Source organism: Armigeres subalbatus, chromosome 2 (assembly GCF_024139115.2).
Source record: "Armigeres subalbatus isolate Guangzhou_Male chromosome 2, GZ_Asu_2, whole genome shotgun sequence".
NCBI classification, from domain to species: domain Eukaryota; kingdom Metazoa; phylum Arthropoda; class Insecta; order Diptera; family Culicidae; genus Armigeres; species Armigeres subalbatus.
In genome coordinates, this window is record NC_085140.1 from 348572231 (window position 1) to 348592032 (window position 19802).

Genomic DNA, 19802 nt, shown 5'->3' on the forward strand with positions numbered 1-19802 from the left:
TGCGCGGCGTAACTACTAGTAGATTGGCTGAAGACCTCGAAGCGTTGAATCACTTTATCCAACAATGATTGCATTTTGGTGCATTTTGGTAATCTTGAGCTTAATATGGTTGATATCATTTCTTTCCGACTCCTCGGGACCACTAATATGTAAGCGGGAGCGTTTAGATAAGAACATATTTCGGCACCTAATGCATACCCAATATATGTTTCGATGGAGACAAGCAAGACCTTCTTTCACAGATAATTCAACGCAGACTGCATGGTAGCGAATAGCATTATCACAAAATGCCCTACATGTGACCAACGGATCCTTACGAGTGATTGACTGTTTGCATTCTTTGCAAAACGATACATCATAATACGGTTGAGGTAACCCTCAGCCAAATTAATAGTTTCTTCTCAGTAACGAACACACTCCTAATAGCCATGCTCAACTCAAGACCAAAAAAATGTTTTTTGGCTTATAAAGGGTTTAAATAATAAAATATTCGATACTACCTTCACAGTCTCCATGTTGATCTGAGGTGTGAGAAGGGGTTGAACGCCCGCCTGCGTCTATGAGGGCAGACACGGTAGCAAGTTAAATACGATATGGCTAATCTGAGCCGTTCATAGTAGATTGAGCACTCGCCCGAGGGCACGGGGCTGGACTCAGCATATTCTTTGCTTCTTTTCTTTTCTTCTCTTCTAGGGAAATAACTAGAAAAGCATGTTTGTAAGAAGGTAGTGTCTTGAACAAAAAAATCACAAGATGACAATAAATCACTTGAATATCACCGTCGAATCAGTTTAATGCACATGAGAATAAAAGATGCGAGATGCACACGACAGCCATTACAACACTTTATAAATGATTGAAGTACATATCATCATTTGAAAACAGCTTATCTGCAATTCTATTCTCTGAAAAAAAGGTGCATCAAAATACTTCATCACTTCTTGATGGCTTCATGATTTCCATGATCCAGATGGCTGTGGTTTAGCTACTGGTGGGTTTGGTTCAGCTTCTGGTGGGTGTGATTCGGACAACGGTGGTTGTTGTTCCTCCAGCGATTGCACATCACACGTCACAAGCAGTCTACACGAATTTATTTGTGACAGACGTGTCCAAATGAATATTACATTCCATTGATTTCAATTTATCAATTACTTTTCGGTCACTATACGGAGATTTTTTGAGCATCGTGTACTGGGAAATGATTTACAACACCTTAGAAATTTCGAAGCCATGTTATTAGTATCATGTCTCACAAATGATTTGGGAATGATCGTTTCTATAAAATTAAAGTCTATTGTACAGCCGAGCCATATCCTATTCATGGGTACTGTCTTTCGGATTATGTCGTGAAGAGAAATCCTGTCGATGAGCTGTTGCTTGTAGTCGTTCTAAAAAAAATAAAAATGGTCGGCTGATCACTAACAGACGCGTGCCTCATCGATCGTGAAGATGCATTGCTGGTGACCTTCCTGGCACTTAGTAAGCTGTACTTACGTTTCGAAGTGCTCGTAACAGCTGATCAGCTGGGTCAGGCTATAGCGAAATAGACGCATCTTCCATTGACAACATCGCATTCATCTTTGTCCCACTGATGCATGGTGCATTCAGATTCTTCTCGTCATATGGTTGATCTCGGTCTACGCTAGAAAATCCTGGAATATCTGCAGAATATCTACACACTTAAAATAAATCACCGAATTCGGTAAAATTTTACCGAAATCTCAACAGCAGAACTGTTCGGTAAATAATTTAACTGATTTTAGGTGATTTTGACAGTTGAACAATGGAAAAAATTACAAAAAATCGGTAAAATAATTACCGAACAGTTCTGCTGTTGAGATTTCGGCAAAATTTACCGAATACTGTGAAATGAGCTAAGTGTGTAGTTCTTTCACCTTTTAGCTTTCTAACCGTGTCATCTTTTAGTGTGCCCAACTCTAAAATTTCGACAGTATCCAGAAACTAACAAATACCATGGGAAAACTAGGTTGTATCTATGGTAAATTGATCAAAGAGCCCTGGTTGGAAAAGCATAAAATACTAGTCAACCCGGCAGACGTTGTCCTGCATAGTGATAACACACCCTGTCAAGATTAACTTATCAAATTTGCTGTAGTGTACTGAAAATGACATTTGGTATGCACGAAATAGCTAATATAATCGAAAACATTGACCATCGTACGCTTCGAAATCCGGACATAGTATAAGGGATGCTTCAAACACCGGACAATTTTGCTTCGAATTGCCGGACACTTCGAGTTTGGCTATATTGATACTCAAATAGCAAATTTAATCCATTTCAAGACAACTAGGATAAATCATTAATATTTGTCGATTACAGTCGACTCTCTACATCTCGATGTTCTGTATCTCGATATCTCTCCCTATGTCGATGGTTTCCTCGGTCCCTTCAATCTACATACATTTGGGCACTCTTCATCTCGATATCTCTCTATCTCGATGTGTTCTGATCATATTTTGTTCTGGATGTAATCTCCTTATGTCGATATGTTCAAATTTTTAGGCTACTAGACCATCTGTGGATGCCAACAAGATATGACACTTGTTTTGTTGTCGCTTTTCATAGCAACGCGCTTTTTTGGATCTAGCAGCCATTTCAATTTTCCTTCCATTCCTCGATCTCTCCCTATCTCGATGGTCCCTTCAATATCGAGATGTGGAGAGGCGACTGTAATATAAATCCGTTTCTATACAGATTTGTATGGAAATCTGGCATCCCCCGGTTGTGTATACCATCCGAAGTTTCTGCTCCGAGATTGACCAGCTACCAAAAAAACAACATTTGAAACCAAGCGGGAGCATTTAACTGCAATATACAATATTGGAAATCTAATAATTTCATAGAATCTCCCCTCCCTATTCAAGGTAGATCAGTAATACCAGAAATAAATATGATAGGGGGAACTGTGACGATTTCCATCTCACTGAATATATGTTCATCTCATCGCGAAACAATGAAATACGGCACCAATTCTCGATTCGATTCTTTTTATAAACCTGCGTGCTCACTGCGGAAAAAACACAAAAATAAGAAACAAATCAAATACCTTTTAATTTTTTTGTTGTTGATGGTATGAACATCGGAGAATTAAAATTATGCATTATCTTATCATTGTTAAGATATACCTCGAAATAGAGACATTAGTGGTATTTGTGTGTCTTTTGAAATCCATTTTAGTTTGCTATTAGAAATCAAGGATTAAAAGGAGCAATTGAATAAATGAATTCATGTGATTGATAAATCCAAGTGTCTGAGAAATGTTGAGTTTTTTATTTGACGGTGTTATTCAAACGTGTCTTTTATACAATTCTGTTAAAAAGCTAGTTTATGAGCTTGTTTTTTTTTCTACAAAAATCTGAATGGTTAATAAAATACTTATGAAGACAACCTTTCACTAGAAACTGAAGGCAAGTTTTGCTACTTGTGTGCAATTAATAAAGATATACCATTTACAATATGCATAAGTATACATCGATAAGCTGAGAGCAAGCAATGTTTCTATTGGGGTGTAGCAACTCAAATCTAATAAAATTGTAACTATGCTTACTCATTACGAATCATTTGATTTCAATTAACTTAACTGCTAAACAGTTGATATGGAAATGCTAATATCATCTTCCAAACTTGGACGTACATGTTCATGATAGCATTAGAGGCGAAAGTATAGAATTGATAGTTCCGTTAGGATACGGCAGGCATGAAGAATGTTTTTATAGAAGTCGATTTGAAAGCGAGCGGAGGGCAATATTTGTGATGGCACAATATCGCACACGACCTTCCTTCTACCAAGCTCCCGTATGAAGGGGGAGGGAAGAATATCAGTGTGGAAGCTGATATATCTCCACTGGCAAAAGGAAAGTGGTTTGACTTGCTCATATGCCATCGCGTGCGGAAGGATTTGCTATCGACGAGTACTGTCTCCAAATTTCTAATATGACATCAGCATTTAGTCGAATAGGATTTTATTGCACAGTTCTGTTTTCTCATTGCGTCCGTCTCGTCGCAACCAACTGGCTGCCTCGGAGAGAACAAAGCAGAGAAAGGCACTGCTGCTGTACCGTCGACCAATAACAGCTGAATTGATGGATGCCCCACCAAGGGTAGTACACCTGATTCTTTTTACACGGGGATGTGCCGTGTGAAAAAATCCGTGTAGAAATAATCCGTGTTATTTCGAGAAACCGTAAAAATAATCCGTGTTATTTGAAGAATCCGTGCAAAAAATCCGTGTTATTTCGAGAAACCGTGTAAAAAAGCCGTGCAAAAATATCCGTGTAAAAAAAGTCATTGGCTCTTTGTTAATATGGGGATGCGTTCCGTGTAAAAATAAATTCGTGTAAAAATAATCCGTGTTATTTCGAGAAACCGTGTAAAAAAATCCGTGCTATTTCGAGAAACCGTGCAAAAAAATCTGTGTTAATTCGAGAATCCGTAAAAAAGCCGTGTAAAAAAAATCCGTGTGAAAATAATCCGTGTAAAGATTGGTATTAATGTTTAGATGGCACATATCGCACGACCTTCCTTCTACCAAGCTCCCGTATGAAGGGGGAGGGAAGAATATCAGTGTGGAAGCTGATATATCTCCACTGGCAAGGTGGAAGGTCGTGCGATATGTGCCATCACAAATATTGCCATCCGCTCGCTTTCAAATCGACTTCTATAAAAACATTCTTCATGCCTGCCGTATCCTAACGGAACTATCAATTCTATACTTTCGCCTCTAATGCTATCATGAACATGTACGTCCAAGTTTGGAAGATGATATTAGCATTTCCATATCATTGTAAATCGTTTAACTTCACGTAGAAGCAACACACGAAATCATTAATTTAGTGTACTACCCTTTGTGGGGGCATCCATCAATTCAGCTGTTATTGGTCGACGGTACAGCAGCAGTGCCTTTCTGCTTTGTTCTCTCCGAGGCAGCCAAGCGTTGGTTGCGACGAGACGGACGCAATGAGAAAACAGAACTGTGCAATAAAAATCCTATTCGACTAAATGCTGATGTCATATTAGAAATTTGAGACAGTACTCGTCGATAGCAAATCCTTCCGCACGCGATGGCATATGAGCAAGTCAAACCACCTTCCTTTTGCCAGTGGAGATATATCAGCTTCCACACTGATATTCTTCCTCCCCTTCATACGGGAGCTTATAGAAGGAAGGTCGTGCGATATGTGCCATCACAAATATTGCCCTCCGCTCGCTTTCAAATCGACTTCTATAAAACATTCTTCATGCCTGCCGTATCCTAACGGAACTATCAATTCTATACTTTCGCCTCTAATGCTATCATAAACATGTACGTCCAAGTTTGGAAGATGATATTAGCATTTCCATATCATTGTAAATCGTTTAACTTCACGTAGAAGTAACACACACACGAAATTATTAACTTAGTGATAAACAGTTATTTAACATCATTTCAGCATGTCCGGAAATCGAAGCAATTGTAAAAACTTGCCTCGAAGTCTGGACATACTGAAAATGTAAAAAAAAATTATAAAGCTATGAATTCCCAAGCAATTTCTTTAATTCATGACAAAGAGTGCTATCATTTTTTTTTTTCAATTTCGTTTATTTGGTAGGCTCAGGCGTGTATAACACTTTACGGAGCCATTGTTCTTCGTGATATATACAATCAATATCATTTTATTATACGGTTAGTAAGAGGGGGTAGAAGCCAACGTACTCTTGGTGACTCGAGGTTAGTTTACAATGTTTAAGGATGGACGGGGCTTAGGATTTGGGATCAGGAAATTTCAGCTTCTCATCCGGGCATTTGGCGTCAGTGACGATGTGGCGTGTCGTCGTGCTCGAGGAATGGTTCGACTGGGAGCATCTTCCGGATGGCAAGAGCTATGGAGCTCTACGGAACAAAAAGGCAGAGACAGAACAAAAAAAAACTTTAAAGAAAGAAAAAAAAACAAAATGTTAGATTTTGATGTCAAAATCACAAAGAAAACTATAAATGGCCTGCATATAGACAACATCACGATCTCCCAAAACACCGCGAACAAGAGTGCTATCATAGTATGTTAATGAATTACTAATACCCCTAGCAAATAATAGAATATAGAAAATATGAGCTAAGATTTTCTAATGTTGAGTCTTAAGCTGCATTCTAAGAAAAACGAAATTCACCGTTGATTATGACATGCCTTCAACTTTTACCTCTATTTTCAAGTTTTTACCACAGATCACGGATTACTTACATTTGTTAAAATGGTTTCAAGTCTAAGAATCGTTTCGTGCATTGATAACTTAACACTTAATACTTAATACTTGTTGAGATGGTAAATAAAGTCAAATAACAATTGAAGTGTCCGGCTTTCGAAGCGTCCGGCAATTCGAAGCAAAACGGTATAACCGTCAAAGAGAACCTTGTAAACTGGACGTTGCCAAAAGAGTACCATGTCGTTTTACCATATAACTCAGTGAGCAGCTCTACGCTTTCGCTTTCGGCTTGTCGAGTCAAGTACGAGACACTGAAGACGGCCTTACAGTTGAGGTCGAAATACGTATTTGTAAAGGAATTAAATGGAATTAAATGGAAAAGTACTAAACTCGTCTTATGACAGGCATTAAACTTTGTTTATCATTTGTCTCCCACCTTTTGTCTCACATCAGCCAAAGATTTTATTTTGCTTATTCTATTGCTGTTCAATCAACAGTATCTTTTAATTTCCCACCTTTCTCAATTGAATTCTTGTAAATGCATATGATTACCACCAAATAATACTTTCACTTTCACCTATATTTTATTTTAGAATCGATGGTAGCAAGTACAACACCCTCGGGACACCACGGCGCCAGAAGAGTCTTTCGATGGCAGCAGTAACCACCAAACGCCCTCAATCACCCTCTCCTCCCTGCGACATGCCCAGCATCGAGGTAGACTCACAACCACCCTCCTTGGATTGCGTGAAACGAAGATCTTTTACCAAAAATAGCGCCAATAGCAGTGGCACCACCAATTCTTCCAAACTTATCCGGAGATCGCTGGTCGGTAAACAGTCGCCGATTTTCAGCGGGGATCATGTCACTAAGAGCACAATGAATCTATGTGACGACGAGAAGCTGGAGATAAGTGGAGCTTCGGATGATGCCGAAACAAGTAGTGGTACAGGTTCCCTGGACATGGACAAAAGTATGACCAACTTCTGCACCCTCCCGCGAAGGCCAAAAAGTTCACTTTGTACATTTCACACGGTAACATTCGAAAAAGGACCGGGTAAGAAGTCCCTCGGGTTTACGATTGTTGGCGGGCGGGACAGCCCTAGGGGAGCTTTGGGAATTTTCATCAAAAGCATTCTTCCCACCGGGCAAGCAGCTGAGGATGGGCGCCTCAAGGCGGGTGACGAGGTGCTGGCGCTCAACGGACAAGTATGCCACGATCTGACCCACCTGGAAGCGGTTAAAATGTTCAAAAGCATCAAATCGGGTGAGATTGTTCTTCAACTGTGCAGGAGGAGCAAAGTTAGTCGCGGGGACCAACCGGGAGCGCAATGCTAGAGAGGTTGAATGCAAACTTCAACATTTTATTATAAATCTTTGTTTTAAAAGGCTGTGTAGGATTTTGTAAGGGGTTAACAAAAATTGTGCAATTTTTTCAAACAGAAAATATTATCGACAAAATTCAGAATAAACTACTTATTGATGAGACTTATTAGATTAGATGATACTGAGCAAGATCAAATTGGAATGCAGTACTGGTACAAAAAAGAAGTGCATTAACTATTTTCAGTGTTATTGTCTGAGTTTTGCAATTTTTATCAATAGGTTGTGTTTATGTATGACTATTATAAACTACGTACAGTGTCAGAAAAATAAGTTTTATTATGAAAGTAATATATACGGATTTTTAGTGTGGCCTTTTTTGGCCGTAGAGTAACATGCGCAGCTACAAAGCAATACCATGCTGAAGGTGGCTGGGTTCGATTCTCGGTCCGATCTAGGAAATTTTCGGGGTCTCGACTTCCCTGGACATAAAAGTATCATCGTGTTTGAAGCATCGCAGTTAATAACTGTGGAAGTGCAGAATGTACACTAAGTTGCGAGGCGGAAATGCTGATGTAATGCCTAAAATAACAGAACGTTCGGTTTTATAGATCGGTGTTTGTAGATCACTAATTGTCCTACACCTCGTTGAATCAAACTAGTTTTCTAGGAGGAGTACACTTCTGCGCAGTGTTACTGCACTATTTTTACCGACCAATGGATGAACTAACTTAAAATTTAACTCAAAAAAATTGATTTCATTGCCATTTTCTTTTATTTAGTTAATATCTAAAAAAAAACATTTAACACTGAATCAACAATTTGACGCCATTCCTTTGCCATGCCAGTTGGAAATCAATGGAAAATAGTATGAAAATTATTTCACAAAGAACATGTGTTGGTACTCACATCATCATCGGCGGTTTTCTTATACACTTTCATAGGCATGTGTAGGACGCAATATAAAATGCAAAAAAATGACTTTGGTTACCTCAGTCCAACAATCAATAAACGATGCAATTTTTATTCTGCTCAACGGTTTTACTCTGGTAGACGGGCGTTCATAATTTGGGCTTTTTTTGGTGATTTGTTTAAATAAAGGTTTGAGATCTCAACGACAATTTTGAAAAAAGCTTATGTTATTGAATCGTTGTTTTGTGGGGGCTAATTCCATGTATTTTTCTGACACAACACTATCTGTGTGTTATTGACGTAACTACGACTTATTTATAAAAATTGCAGAAAAATTAACAATATTTAAAAAGGAAAACAGAAAAATAAAGTACTGTATTTTTGGAGAACACTGAGCAAAAAAATAACAGAATTTCTAACTGGAAGATGTAAACCGAAATTTAGAGAAGCGAATGTAATTTATGTATGGACTTTGATCGTAAATATATTATACCATAGTTTAATTGAAGCATTTTTAATAGCGTTTCAAACCACGCGATCGTCACTATTATCACAGATCAAATACAGCATACTTCCCGATGTGATTCTCATCGTCATGCCCTACCTTATCATCGTTTGATATACTTCAATAAAGTTATAAAATCTTCACAAATCTGCTGCTTGAGACTCTCAGTTCCACCTTTGCATTGGTTTCTACTGGTCGCCACTAAAAATGGATCCAACGGCATCAACTGTTGCCTCGGTCGCAACTGCAGCTAGTAAGCTGATTCTTCGCTTCACACCGTTGGATTATGGACTTTTCATTTTGCTTCTAAGTGTTTCTGTAGCTATCGGCATCTATTTTGGGTTCTTCTCGAAAATCAAGCAAAATAATGTGGAAGAATATCTTCTAGGCGGAAAGTCGATGCCAAATTTCCCAGTAGCTGCTTCACTGATTGCCACGTAAGTAATTAACAGTTTTTAACTTCTAGTATAAATTGTTGTGTAGCATACCGAAATTCCATTGAAATTTCATTAGATTTTTTAACTATCATAAGGTCATAATACCCAACTTTGCCAGCAAAAAATATTTCACCAATGACAACAAAGACAGTTTTTTAACACAGTTCAATATCGCTATTGTCGAAGACGAATTTTTTGCTAAAATTTCAATTTTAGTGAAAAAAAAATTAAGTTTTAATAAATTTATTAAATCTATCAGCGTGTTTTAAAAATACTGTCAATAAATCGAAAAGCACCTGTATTTTTTATAATAAGGACAGTATCGAAAATAACATATCCAGATCCACATTATTTTATTCGAATAAAATCGGATGCATTTCAAAAATTTATTGAAATTTGTCGAGCAATATATGTTAATTCTGTTTGCTAAGTTTCATGAAAAAATATAATACACCCGATTCTTTTTTTACACGGGGGATGCGTTCCGTGTAAAAAAAGTTTAAAGTTCAAAATTCGAAAATCCGTGTAAAAAAGGTTTTATGATTTCTCGACGAATCATGCAAAATGGAGCAACTTTGCGAAAATTTTGTTTGGGATTTTTTTTACACGGCCGTGTTAAAAAAATCCGTATGAAAACAGAATCGGGTGTACTGAATAAATATTGCCATATTCCAACATTTATTCAAGCATTTTTCTTCCTGGTCACAAATCGGCATAAAATTGCCTCGTTTTAAAACATGATTACAAAAAACGTTTCAAAATTTCACTCGTGATAATCATCATTGTAAACCACATTTCATTATGACATATAACATTGTTAAAGCTTCAAAACAATAAAGCATAATGATATTCTTATGGATAATTCAGTTTTCTGATAATTGAGGGGGTCAGAGATGACTACAACAAAAAATGCTTTGGTTCTCAAGCTTTGCGGCAATACAATGTACAACGTTTTTAAAAAAAAATTATATAAGAAATTTTTTTTTGAACTTTAATACAATTTGTATGAAGCTAAAAAATATGGAAAAACTTTGAACCCATTTTTCTTAAAACTAACTTTTTGTCACCTACACCCAGAGCTTAAAATATTCATCTTCGTGCAAGTTCGGTCCGAATTTTGACAAACATCGCATGATTATTCAAAACATAGAATGAAATAGTCAGACGACCACTCCACAATCTCATTCATTCGGCTATCACTGAAAGTGCTCACTTTGTGCAGAAAAAACATAATTACCATTGTTTATATTGATGTTTATGGATGAAAGTACCTCGCGGTTGAAAATTGGTTTCAGTTCTATGTGATAAATTACATTATTTATTTAAAACGTGTTCAGAATTCAGACAATTTATCAATTTGTAGCCGCATATGATACAATCGATCGGGACCAGCTATGGCAGCAAATGCACGACACGGATTTCCGGATAAACTGACACGGTTGATCAAAGCGACGATGGATCGGGTGATGTACACTCAGGAAAATCGACACATACTTCATGGCAAAAATCCATGTATCTTGAAATATGCATACAATTGCATACAATTTCACACATGAATACTATGACTCACATGAATAGTATGTGTGAACACTCATGCAATGCATGTGGGCGCATGGATTATATGTGTCGAAAATATGGAATCCATTTCGCTACCCCCATTGCTAAAATCCATGTGTAAACTCATGAATATAATGCGGAGTTTTTTGTGAGTGTACGTAGTTAGAGTTTCAGGGGCATTCGCGAGTCCTTTCGAAACGCGCAGAGGGCTACGGCAAGGTGATGGTCTTTCGTGTCTGCTATTCAACATCGTTTTTGAAGGGGTAATACGAAGAGCAGGGATTAACACGAGTGGTACAATTTTCAATAAGTCTATGCCGACGACATAGATAATACAGCACGTAACTTTGAGAAGATGGAACCTACATCAGACTGAAGAGGCAAGCTTATCGGATCGGACTAGTCATCAACACGTCGAAGACGAAGTACATGATAGGAAGAGGTTCAAGAGAAGACAATGTGAGCCACCCACCACGAGTTTGCATCGGTGGTGACGAAATCGAGGTGGTAGGAGAATTTGTGTACTTGGGCTCACTGGTGACTGCCGAAAATGATACCAGCAGACGCATAGTGGCTGGAAATCGTACGTACTTTGGATTCTGCAAGACGCTCCGATCGAATAGAGTTCGCAGCCGTACCAAACTAACATTCTACAAAATGCTCATTAGACCGGTAATCCTCTACGGACACGAGACCTGGACGATGCGCGTGGAGGACCAACGCGCACTTAGAGTTTTCGAAAGGAAAGTGCTGCGTACCATCTATGGTGGGGTGTAGATTGCGGACGGTACGTGGAGGAGGCGAATGAACCACGAGTTGCATCAGCTGCAGAGAGAACCATCCATCGTTCACACCGCGAAAATCGGACGACTGCGGCGGGCCGAGCACGTAGCCAGAATGTCGGACAGTAACCCGGTTAAAATGGTTCTCGACAACGATCCAATAAGGGCACAATAAGGCGACGTGCAAACCGGCAAGGTGTATCGATCAGGTGGAAGATGACTGGCGGACCCTCCGTGGACTGCGTGGTGTAGTCATGGGCCGAGCCGAATGTAGAAGACTCTTTTATACCACACATGCCACTTTATACTTAGTCTGAATAAAAAAATAATAATCAATTTGTAGAATGTGCATAAATAATGACTAATATTCAATCGAATATTGACAGTCCAGATCCAACTATGAATGTGTCTGGAAGTGAGCTGACAAGTGAAGAAAGGTGGACTTCACCACAAAATTTTGATTATTTTACACTCGGCTTACACCCCTATGCGTTTGACCCCCTCACTTTACTGTGCTAAAACAGTTCTATGCGACTACGGTACAATTCTATATGGAAAGAAACTATTATATTCAAAATGTACTATGAAAATAATAAAATTATGGCCTACTATGTAGCGTTCTTTGCTGAACGAAAAAGAATGTCATGCAGTATTTGGTATAAAAAATTGAAGAAGAATGGTTTTAGAAATGGCTTGTTCCAAGGAAAATTAGAATACATATTTCTATTTGATTTCATATAAAAACATCCAAGTTCGGATAATATTTGACAAAGTTACAGCGTTTTAAAACTGATTCTCCTTAAAATCATTATCAAAATCTGTATATTACTATCATTTGGAGCTGATTTCAAGAAATTTCTTAAATTTAATACTGTTAATTAATTACAATAGATTGTAAATTTTTATGAAACTCTAAACTTTATGGTCTAAAAATCACCTTAAAAGCCTTTGCGCGACCTCTAAACTTCAATATTTAGGCCTCAAACTCTTAAACTACTCTTTTTGCCATGAAAAAAAACGATCAAGCACACGAATTCTAAGTTTCGGAAACATTCGAAAAATAAGCCGCACCCCACTGTATATTCATAACATTTTACACGCCCAAACTGAAAATCGCCGCTGCTTTATATATGGGAATGTCCTATTGGCGCTTTGATGTTGCATGAAGAAAAAGAAGCAGAAAGATGATAATCGGAAAAATTTCCACGGGAAAGCATATGAAAAAGTTTTTAAAACTCTTCTCAAAAAGTCTAAAAGCAATTTAATTAAAAACGGTAAGCAGTACGGGGTTGGACTTTTCATATACTGTGTATTAAGTGTATTATTACAAAATAAAATTTCGAATAGAAATATTGTATTTATTTATTGCGTAGAAGATTTTTTCGATTATCATCTTTCTGCTTCTTCTTTCTCATGCAACATCAAAGCGCCAATTGTGGAGTGCTGAAAAAAATAAAGTTTTGCAACAAGTTGCACACGCTAATTTTGCAATGTCGAAAAATGGGCTTTATTTACATTTATTCCATGGCAGGCTACTGACTGATTCTTTTGCCTGCAGCTACAGCTCTTTCATATCTTTAAAAGGTTCTGGACCCAGAAACCGTTCCGCATCCACATCTTAGTGTCGATGAATTAGCCACAAAGACGTAAGGGTCTGTTCACAAATTACGTAACGCTTCTGGGGGAAGGGGGGAGGTCCAACTTGCGTTACACTTTGTTACACTAAAAAGTGGGGGATAGGGTGGGTACTACCAAATGTTACGCATAACGCGAATAAAAAAACATTTTCTAGGTTTTTTTTATCACTGATTGAAGTAATTACTAAATGCTAATATGTAAATTACAACGATGAATACGTACCAACTTTTCCTTATCACTACCATACTACGCAAAATTTTGCTTATTTTGTTTTTTTACTTTTATCTCAGAGCAGGCTATTTTGAGTTTTTTTTAATCCTAAAAGACAGCGAGTTTTGATCGAATAATGTTGCTAAATTTCGAGGCATTTTCATGCTAAGCAATTACATTTTAGCTCAACCACATAAACAGTCCAACTTAAAAATGATTTGTCCATCGTTATCGTTTTGATCATTACCGAAATCAAGCACATAGGGGCAGTTATGCCACAGTTATGCACAAAAAACAAAGCTAATATCCTATTTCTCGACGGAACAGTTCTGCTAAACTAAAATTTACATGACCATGGCCGCTAATTCTTTTTTAGTTTTTACTAGCTGCATTCTTGATATCCTTGGTTTTAATCATGTGCCGTTCCTATTCTAACCGTATTCAATAAGTACCCACAAAGCTTCAGAGAATGAAAATAAAATGGCTGCAAAATTTTCTCAGTTACGCGTTATGTGGGGTGTGAAAAATGTTACTTTTTGTTACGAGGGGGAAGGGGGTCAAAAAACTAGGATTTTTGCGTTACGTAATTTGTGAACAGACCCTAATCGCAGTACGGTCCCATGTAGCGGCCGCATAAGTCACGTGGTGCCATGGTATCAAAAACAGCGTCGGTTGCAGCGTCGTGAAGAATTTATCGGGAAGTTGTAGCGCTCTTTAGGTTGCTGACTGATCAGCGGGAGCTCAAAAGGAGCTTTGGACTTGAACTAAATGTTCGGCCAGCATCGAAGTCGGGCAACGCACCGGCGCATACTGGAAAAGTTGTTGTACAAAGCTCGAATGGAAGGCCATTTCGTAGCGCAATGGATTGTACCAGGAATTGTTCTGGAGACAAGGCTCAGAGTGAGTACGATCGAATAGATTAGCGAGGCGTGCAAAGTCCTAAGGACTTTAGAGGAGTTGAAAATAATTCTTGAAAACCAAAATAAACTTTCCAATGCTCAATAAAAACATAGAATCTCTTCGAAGCCAAGTCATGCAAAATTAAATTGAGATTTTTTTACTTCTAAAAAACGAACAGTTCCGATATATTTACGAATATTTTCAATGGATGGTCCGCCGTGAATAGTTAGGTGATATTCTTATCAATTATTTTTCGGCGAGTTAAGTCAAAACAATACTTTGCCAGACTGTCTGTATGTTTCGTTTTAGAACTAATAGACTTAGGAGTAATAATGATTGCAAATTAGTTGATAAGTGACCGGAAGATTTATCCGCAGAGGGTGGTAGGCCAGTAAATCGATCGAAAATTCCGGACAATCTGGCAAAGTTTTGATTTGTCTTTATTTGCTGTAAATTAATCGACAATACCAAGCATCTTTATGCATAGAAGCCAAATGGAAATCTCATAGTCAAGCTTTCCTACATTTTCACGTATCTAAAGGGGTATTTTCACTAGTGTATGAATTACCAGCAAAAATTCCTGGGAGGAATCTCAAGCAATGCCATTGGCTTGAGAGGTACCACATAACAAAAAGTTTGAGTACCCACGTTCATACTGCTAATGATTTTCTTCTCTCATAAACATTCAAAAATTTAATCTGCCCTTCTGTTTCAACAATCATTAACAGGTCTGTGTCGGGAATAACATTTTTGGGACTTCCAGCGGAAATCTACAGTTACGGCACCCAGATATGGACGTTTGGACTTTCAGCCATGGTTGTAAGTTAAAATAGTTGAGTTATCCGACATAAGGCTTCCCAAACTAATCTTGAAAATATCTCTCCCAACAGCTAGGAATAACCCTGCACTATATTTACCTGCCTGTATTCCATGACATGCAGTTGACCTCCTGTTTCTCCTATCTGGAGCTCCGATTTGGCAGGATCGTGCGGCTCACCGCCAGTTTTGTGTACGCTCTTTCATCAATAATTTTCATACCGGTGGTCATTTATGTGCCAGCTCTGGCATTTAGTCAAGTTTCTGGCGTTAACTTGCACATAATAACGGCCATTCTGTGCATCATCTGCATATTCTACACCACGGTGGGTGGGCTGCGGGCAGTAGTGTGGACCGACACGATCCAATTCCTTATGATGCTGGCGGCAATTTTTGCTGTTATTGCGGTTGGGTTGTTCGATATTGGAGGAATTTCCGAAGTGTGGCAACGAGCTGAGCGTGGAGGACGATTGATTTGGTTTGAGTAAGTAGTTTGTTTAAGAATTAAAATTGTATTTTAATACCAACCGACATACATTCCAGGTTAAATCCAGATCCTACGTTAAGGGTTACGTTTTGGACTGTTACCTTAGGAATGACCACCAACTGGATTGTGATTTTTGGGATCAATCAAGCATGCATCCAACGATTCCTCGCCGTACCTACCCGAGAAGCAGCCAAGAACTCTCTGAAAATCTACATTATTGGACTGACAATTATTAACTCTATGGCGTGCCTCATCGGTTTACTTGTTTACGCCAAATATGAAACATGCGATCCTATCACCACGAACCAGATTCAAAAGCTTGACCAGATTGTTCCGTTCTACGTGATGGATGCCGGTGGCAAGATCCCTGGTTTGCCAGGACTATTCATTGCCGGAGTATTCTCAGCTGCTCTGTCTACGATGTCTTCTGGGTTGAATACGTTAGCAGGCACGATCTATGAAGACTTCATACGGCCATTTCGTCCTAACGCTTCGGAGCAATCGTCCAGTACCGCTATGAAAATGATCGTTGTACTACTTGGTGCGATTGTAATTGTCTTAGTATTCGTAGTTGAAAAGTTAGGTTCGATCATACAAATGGCCCTTTCATGCACGGGAGTAATATCCGGGTCTATATTGGGAATGTTCACCATTGGGATGGTGTCAACTAAAGCCAATACAAAGGGAGTCGTTTCTGGTGTAGTAGCTTCAATTAGCTTTATGATGACACTTTGGATATCGTCCCTGGGAAAGCTGAATTACGAGTTTCTTCCATTGAGAAAAGATGGCTGCGATGATGTTGTTCTGGAGTCCATGACCAATTCAACGGTTACTGATATTCCGCCAACGACGGAGGAAGAGGAGCTCCCATTTATATTCAAGATCAGTTTCATGTACTACGCTTTGATCGGGGTGACGATCTTCACCCTTGTGGCTTATCCCGTGAGTCTATTCACCGGAGGTGCAAAGGTCATCGATCAACGGCTGTTAACGCCTTTCGCAAGAAGAAAAGGCAAATCTGTAACCACTGTTGAATTGCAAGAGAAAAAATGTACGGATGGTTTGCTGAATGATGAGATAAAAGACAAACACTGATAGTGGCCACGCGTAATCGAGATGCAATAAATTGTAATGCTATTCTTTAAAATAGCGACGTTAATTGTGTGTTTATCTGGATAATAATGTTGGAAATGTCAATATTGCGGAGTACAATATTTTTATTGTGATGACTTGCAATTTTCAATCGTGCCTTTGAAGAAATGTCCACCATATGTATCTCAGCAGGTTCGGTTGTAAGATTCCATTCAAAATTCTACACCAGATACTTTTTAAACGATTAGACTGAAATGCTTATTCAAAACTTCGAACGAGAGTTAATCTCATAAAGCGAATGTATTGACTACGAGGAATCATGCCTGTCGATATTAGGACCAATCTGTTATTTTGGGCTTGACGCAATATCACCGTTGTTTTCATTTACCTAGCATGAAGAGCTCTGCTACCCATACATTTCAAATTTGTAAATTTAAAATATAGTACAGTAATTTATATTCTGACTAGATATACCATCAAAATCTAAAATTATAGATTCATGATAGCCAGAGCGAGTTCGATTCTCGGTCTGGTCTAGGATATTTCCGGGTGGGAAACATTGTCGACTCCCTGAGCATAATGTATCCATTATACTTGCCACACAAGATACATGCCCCATTACCCAGGCGATATATGAAGATACTTTAGAGCAGTGCTTAGCGCTGTAAATCAGGTTATATTAGCAGGCGCACTTACAGTGTATCTTATAATATGACTTCTCTTACCCCTAATCTATTTTAAATCATTAATATTTTTGATTTGGGGTCTCCAGTAGCGAGCAAAGGCCAATTGCCAATCCGGAGATGGCGAGTTCGATTCTCGGTCCGGTCTAGGATGTTTTCAGGTTGGAAACTTTCTCGACACCCTGGGCATAGTGTATCCATTGTACTTGCCACATAAGATACATACTCATACAATGACGGGCATAGAAAACCTTTCAATTAATAACTGAGGAAATGCTAACAAAATACTAAGTTGAAAAGCAGGCCAAGTTTCAGTTGGAATGTAGAGCCATAGAAGAAGAAGAAGAAGAATGTTTTCGATTTCGCCCACCAGAAGTATGTTAGGAATACCTTAAAGCTGTACATTTTTTTTTAAAACGGGTTTTCATGATTTTCAACACTTTCATAAGTGTACCATAAAAGGTCGTAAAGAACAAAATTATTTATTATGATCTTATTTGTTTGGAGCATCTTTGTATTTATTATCAAAAAAACACTTCAAGAATCAGAGGGAAATAACACTCAACCCTCTTTTTACGGCACTCATTGGGAGGACGTAAAATAATGTTTGCTTAAATTACGAGTTATTGCTAGAGATTCTTGGATCAAATTGAACATGCCTTCAACATGCGTTTTATTCCAGGTAATCCAAGAATTCGAAGAATTGTAGTACATGCCTTAGTCAATACGCGTAACGAAAGATCTATTTGCTACTTTTGGATATTCAACATGCTCATAGTGATTATTTTAACCAAATTGGACTTAAATTGAATGCAGGCTCCATTCCAAGCATTCCAAGAATTCCAAGTATTGATGTAAAAGCTTCAAGGTTGATGCGTGTATAATCAAAGATCTATTTGCTCCGTTTATAAATGCAACAAGTTCTCAGTGATATTTCGAGCCAAATTGGGTATGGATTGAATGCATGTTCCATTTCAGACCATCCAAGAATTCCAAGAATATGGGTAAAGGACAATACGCATAACGAAATTCTATTTGCTACTTTTTGAAATATGCTTTTAGTGATCATTTTAATTAAAGAGGGGTTCAATGCTTATCCAATCAAGTTATATGGATCACATGATCCATTTTTGGAAAGATCCAATAATTATTAGGGCGTATAGTCCAAGAAAATGTTAGAGGGAATGGATTTTTCAGGGCGTACCCAATTTGGTTTTATGGAAGAAAAAATATAACAGCCCTAAGAAATTTCTAAATGAACTGAAAAGGAACTGAACAGTTGATGAACGCTCATTCAATTCAAATCTATGGATCACAAACAGCATGATTGAAATAAGGCTAACAGCTTTCAAGGTGCTCAAGAACTATAATTCAGAGAATTCTCGGATGAACTGAGATGCAATAGTTGTTAAAGGCATATCCATTGTTTTTCTATGGATCACTAGGGCATTTTTTAAGTTATTAGAGACATTTGGCTATGCATGTAGATCTACAGGGTGTCTGCAAATTATCCGTACAACAAGACAGGTTTATAATTAAAATAAGACTACATAAACCAAGCTGAATTTGATCACATTAAAATGACCCATGTATCCTGAGTTATACGCCTTCGCCCGTGTTGGAAAAAAAAAATAACGATGGCTGCACGTTTCTATACAAATACTTTTCAGACATTATTGGCAACTGTGACATGATTCCAAATGTCTCGATAATATCTTCCGTGTTTTGATAGCTGTTGATTTCAATATGGACCATACCGAATGATAAATTCAATACAAATCCGGTGAGTAAGAAGGCAATTCCTTTTTGTTCGGAAAACCGGAAGAAAGCATTCACAAAGACTAAAAGTTTTTTATACATGAAATGACGCTCAGTATTCTAAAAATATACATCTGTTACAGCCTGCTGAGTTGTTATGCCCATATAGCTACCGATTCAGTTCATTATTGTCTGTTTTTGCTTTGTAAAAGGAAACTATCAAAATCTGTACGGATAATTTGCAGACACCCTGTAGATGGTTTTAGACGTGGATGTAGCACTAGTACGGCTATTATTGAACTAGTTGATCATGTCATAAGCAACCTAGATGATAAAAATATGGTAGGAGCTTTATTTCTAGACCTTCAAAAGGCTTTTGACACATTAGACCACGATATTCTACTGAACAAACTAGAATGAGAGGAATTGAGGAAAACAATATGTTATTATGGGAAGCTCACAGGGTTGGGTTGAAAATTTTCTCGACTTCCCTGGGCATAAAA

General features: G+C 38.1%; 2 protein-coding genes across 3 annotated transcripts in view; both read left to right on the forward strand.

Annotated features, from left to right (window-relative positions):
* LOC134212911 (uncharacterized) overlaps positions 1 to 8942 on the forward strand; it is a 291947-nt gene extending 283005 nt beyond the window's left edge. For both annotated transcript variants that reach the window (XM_062691236.1, XM_062691237.1), the window contains one exon: positions 6793 to 8942. In XM_062691236.1, coding sequence (XP_062547220.1) covers positions 6793 to 7537 — 745 coding nt within the window. In that variant the 3' untranslated portion in view covers positions 7538 to 8942. The remainder of the gene's footprint in view (positions 1 to 6792) is intronic.
* A 160-nt stretch (positions 8943 to 9102) lies between these two features.
* LOC134212912 (sodium-coupled monocarboxylate transporter 1-like) lies at positions 9103 to 16992 on the forward strand. The gene is made up of 4 exons (XM_062691239.1): positions 9103 to 9376; positions 15192 to 15282; positions 15354 to 15763; positions 15823 to 16992. Exons 1-4 carry the CDS (start codon positions 9147 to 9149, stop codon positions 16859 to 16861), a joined length of 1770 nt encoding a protein of 589 aa, XP_062547223.1. The 5' UTR covers positions 9103 to 9146; the 3' UTR covers positions 16862 to 16992.
* Positions 16993 to 19802: the final 2810 nt, after the last annotated feature.

What these genes read in the sequence shown, in the direction of transcription:
- LOC134212912 (XM_062691239.1), top strand. Translation starts at nt 9,147, where the DNA reads ATGGATCCAACGGCATCAACTGTTGCCTCGGTCGCAACTGCAGCTAGT. An exon ending in TTGGACTTTCAGCCATGGTT is followed by an intron (nt 15,283 to 15,353) that starts GTAAGTTAAAAT and finishes CTCTCCCAACAG; the next exon opens with CTAGGAATAACCCTGCACTA. An exon ending in GGACGATTGATTTGGTTTGA is followed by an intron (nt 15,764 to 15,822) that starts GTAAGTAGTTTG and finishes CATACATTCCAG; the next exon opens with GTTAAATCCAGATCCTACGT.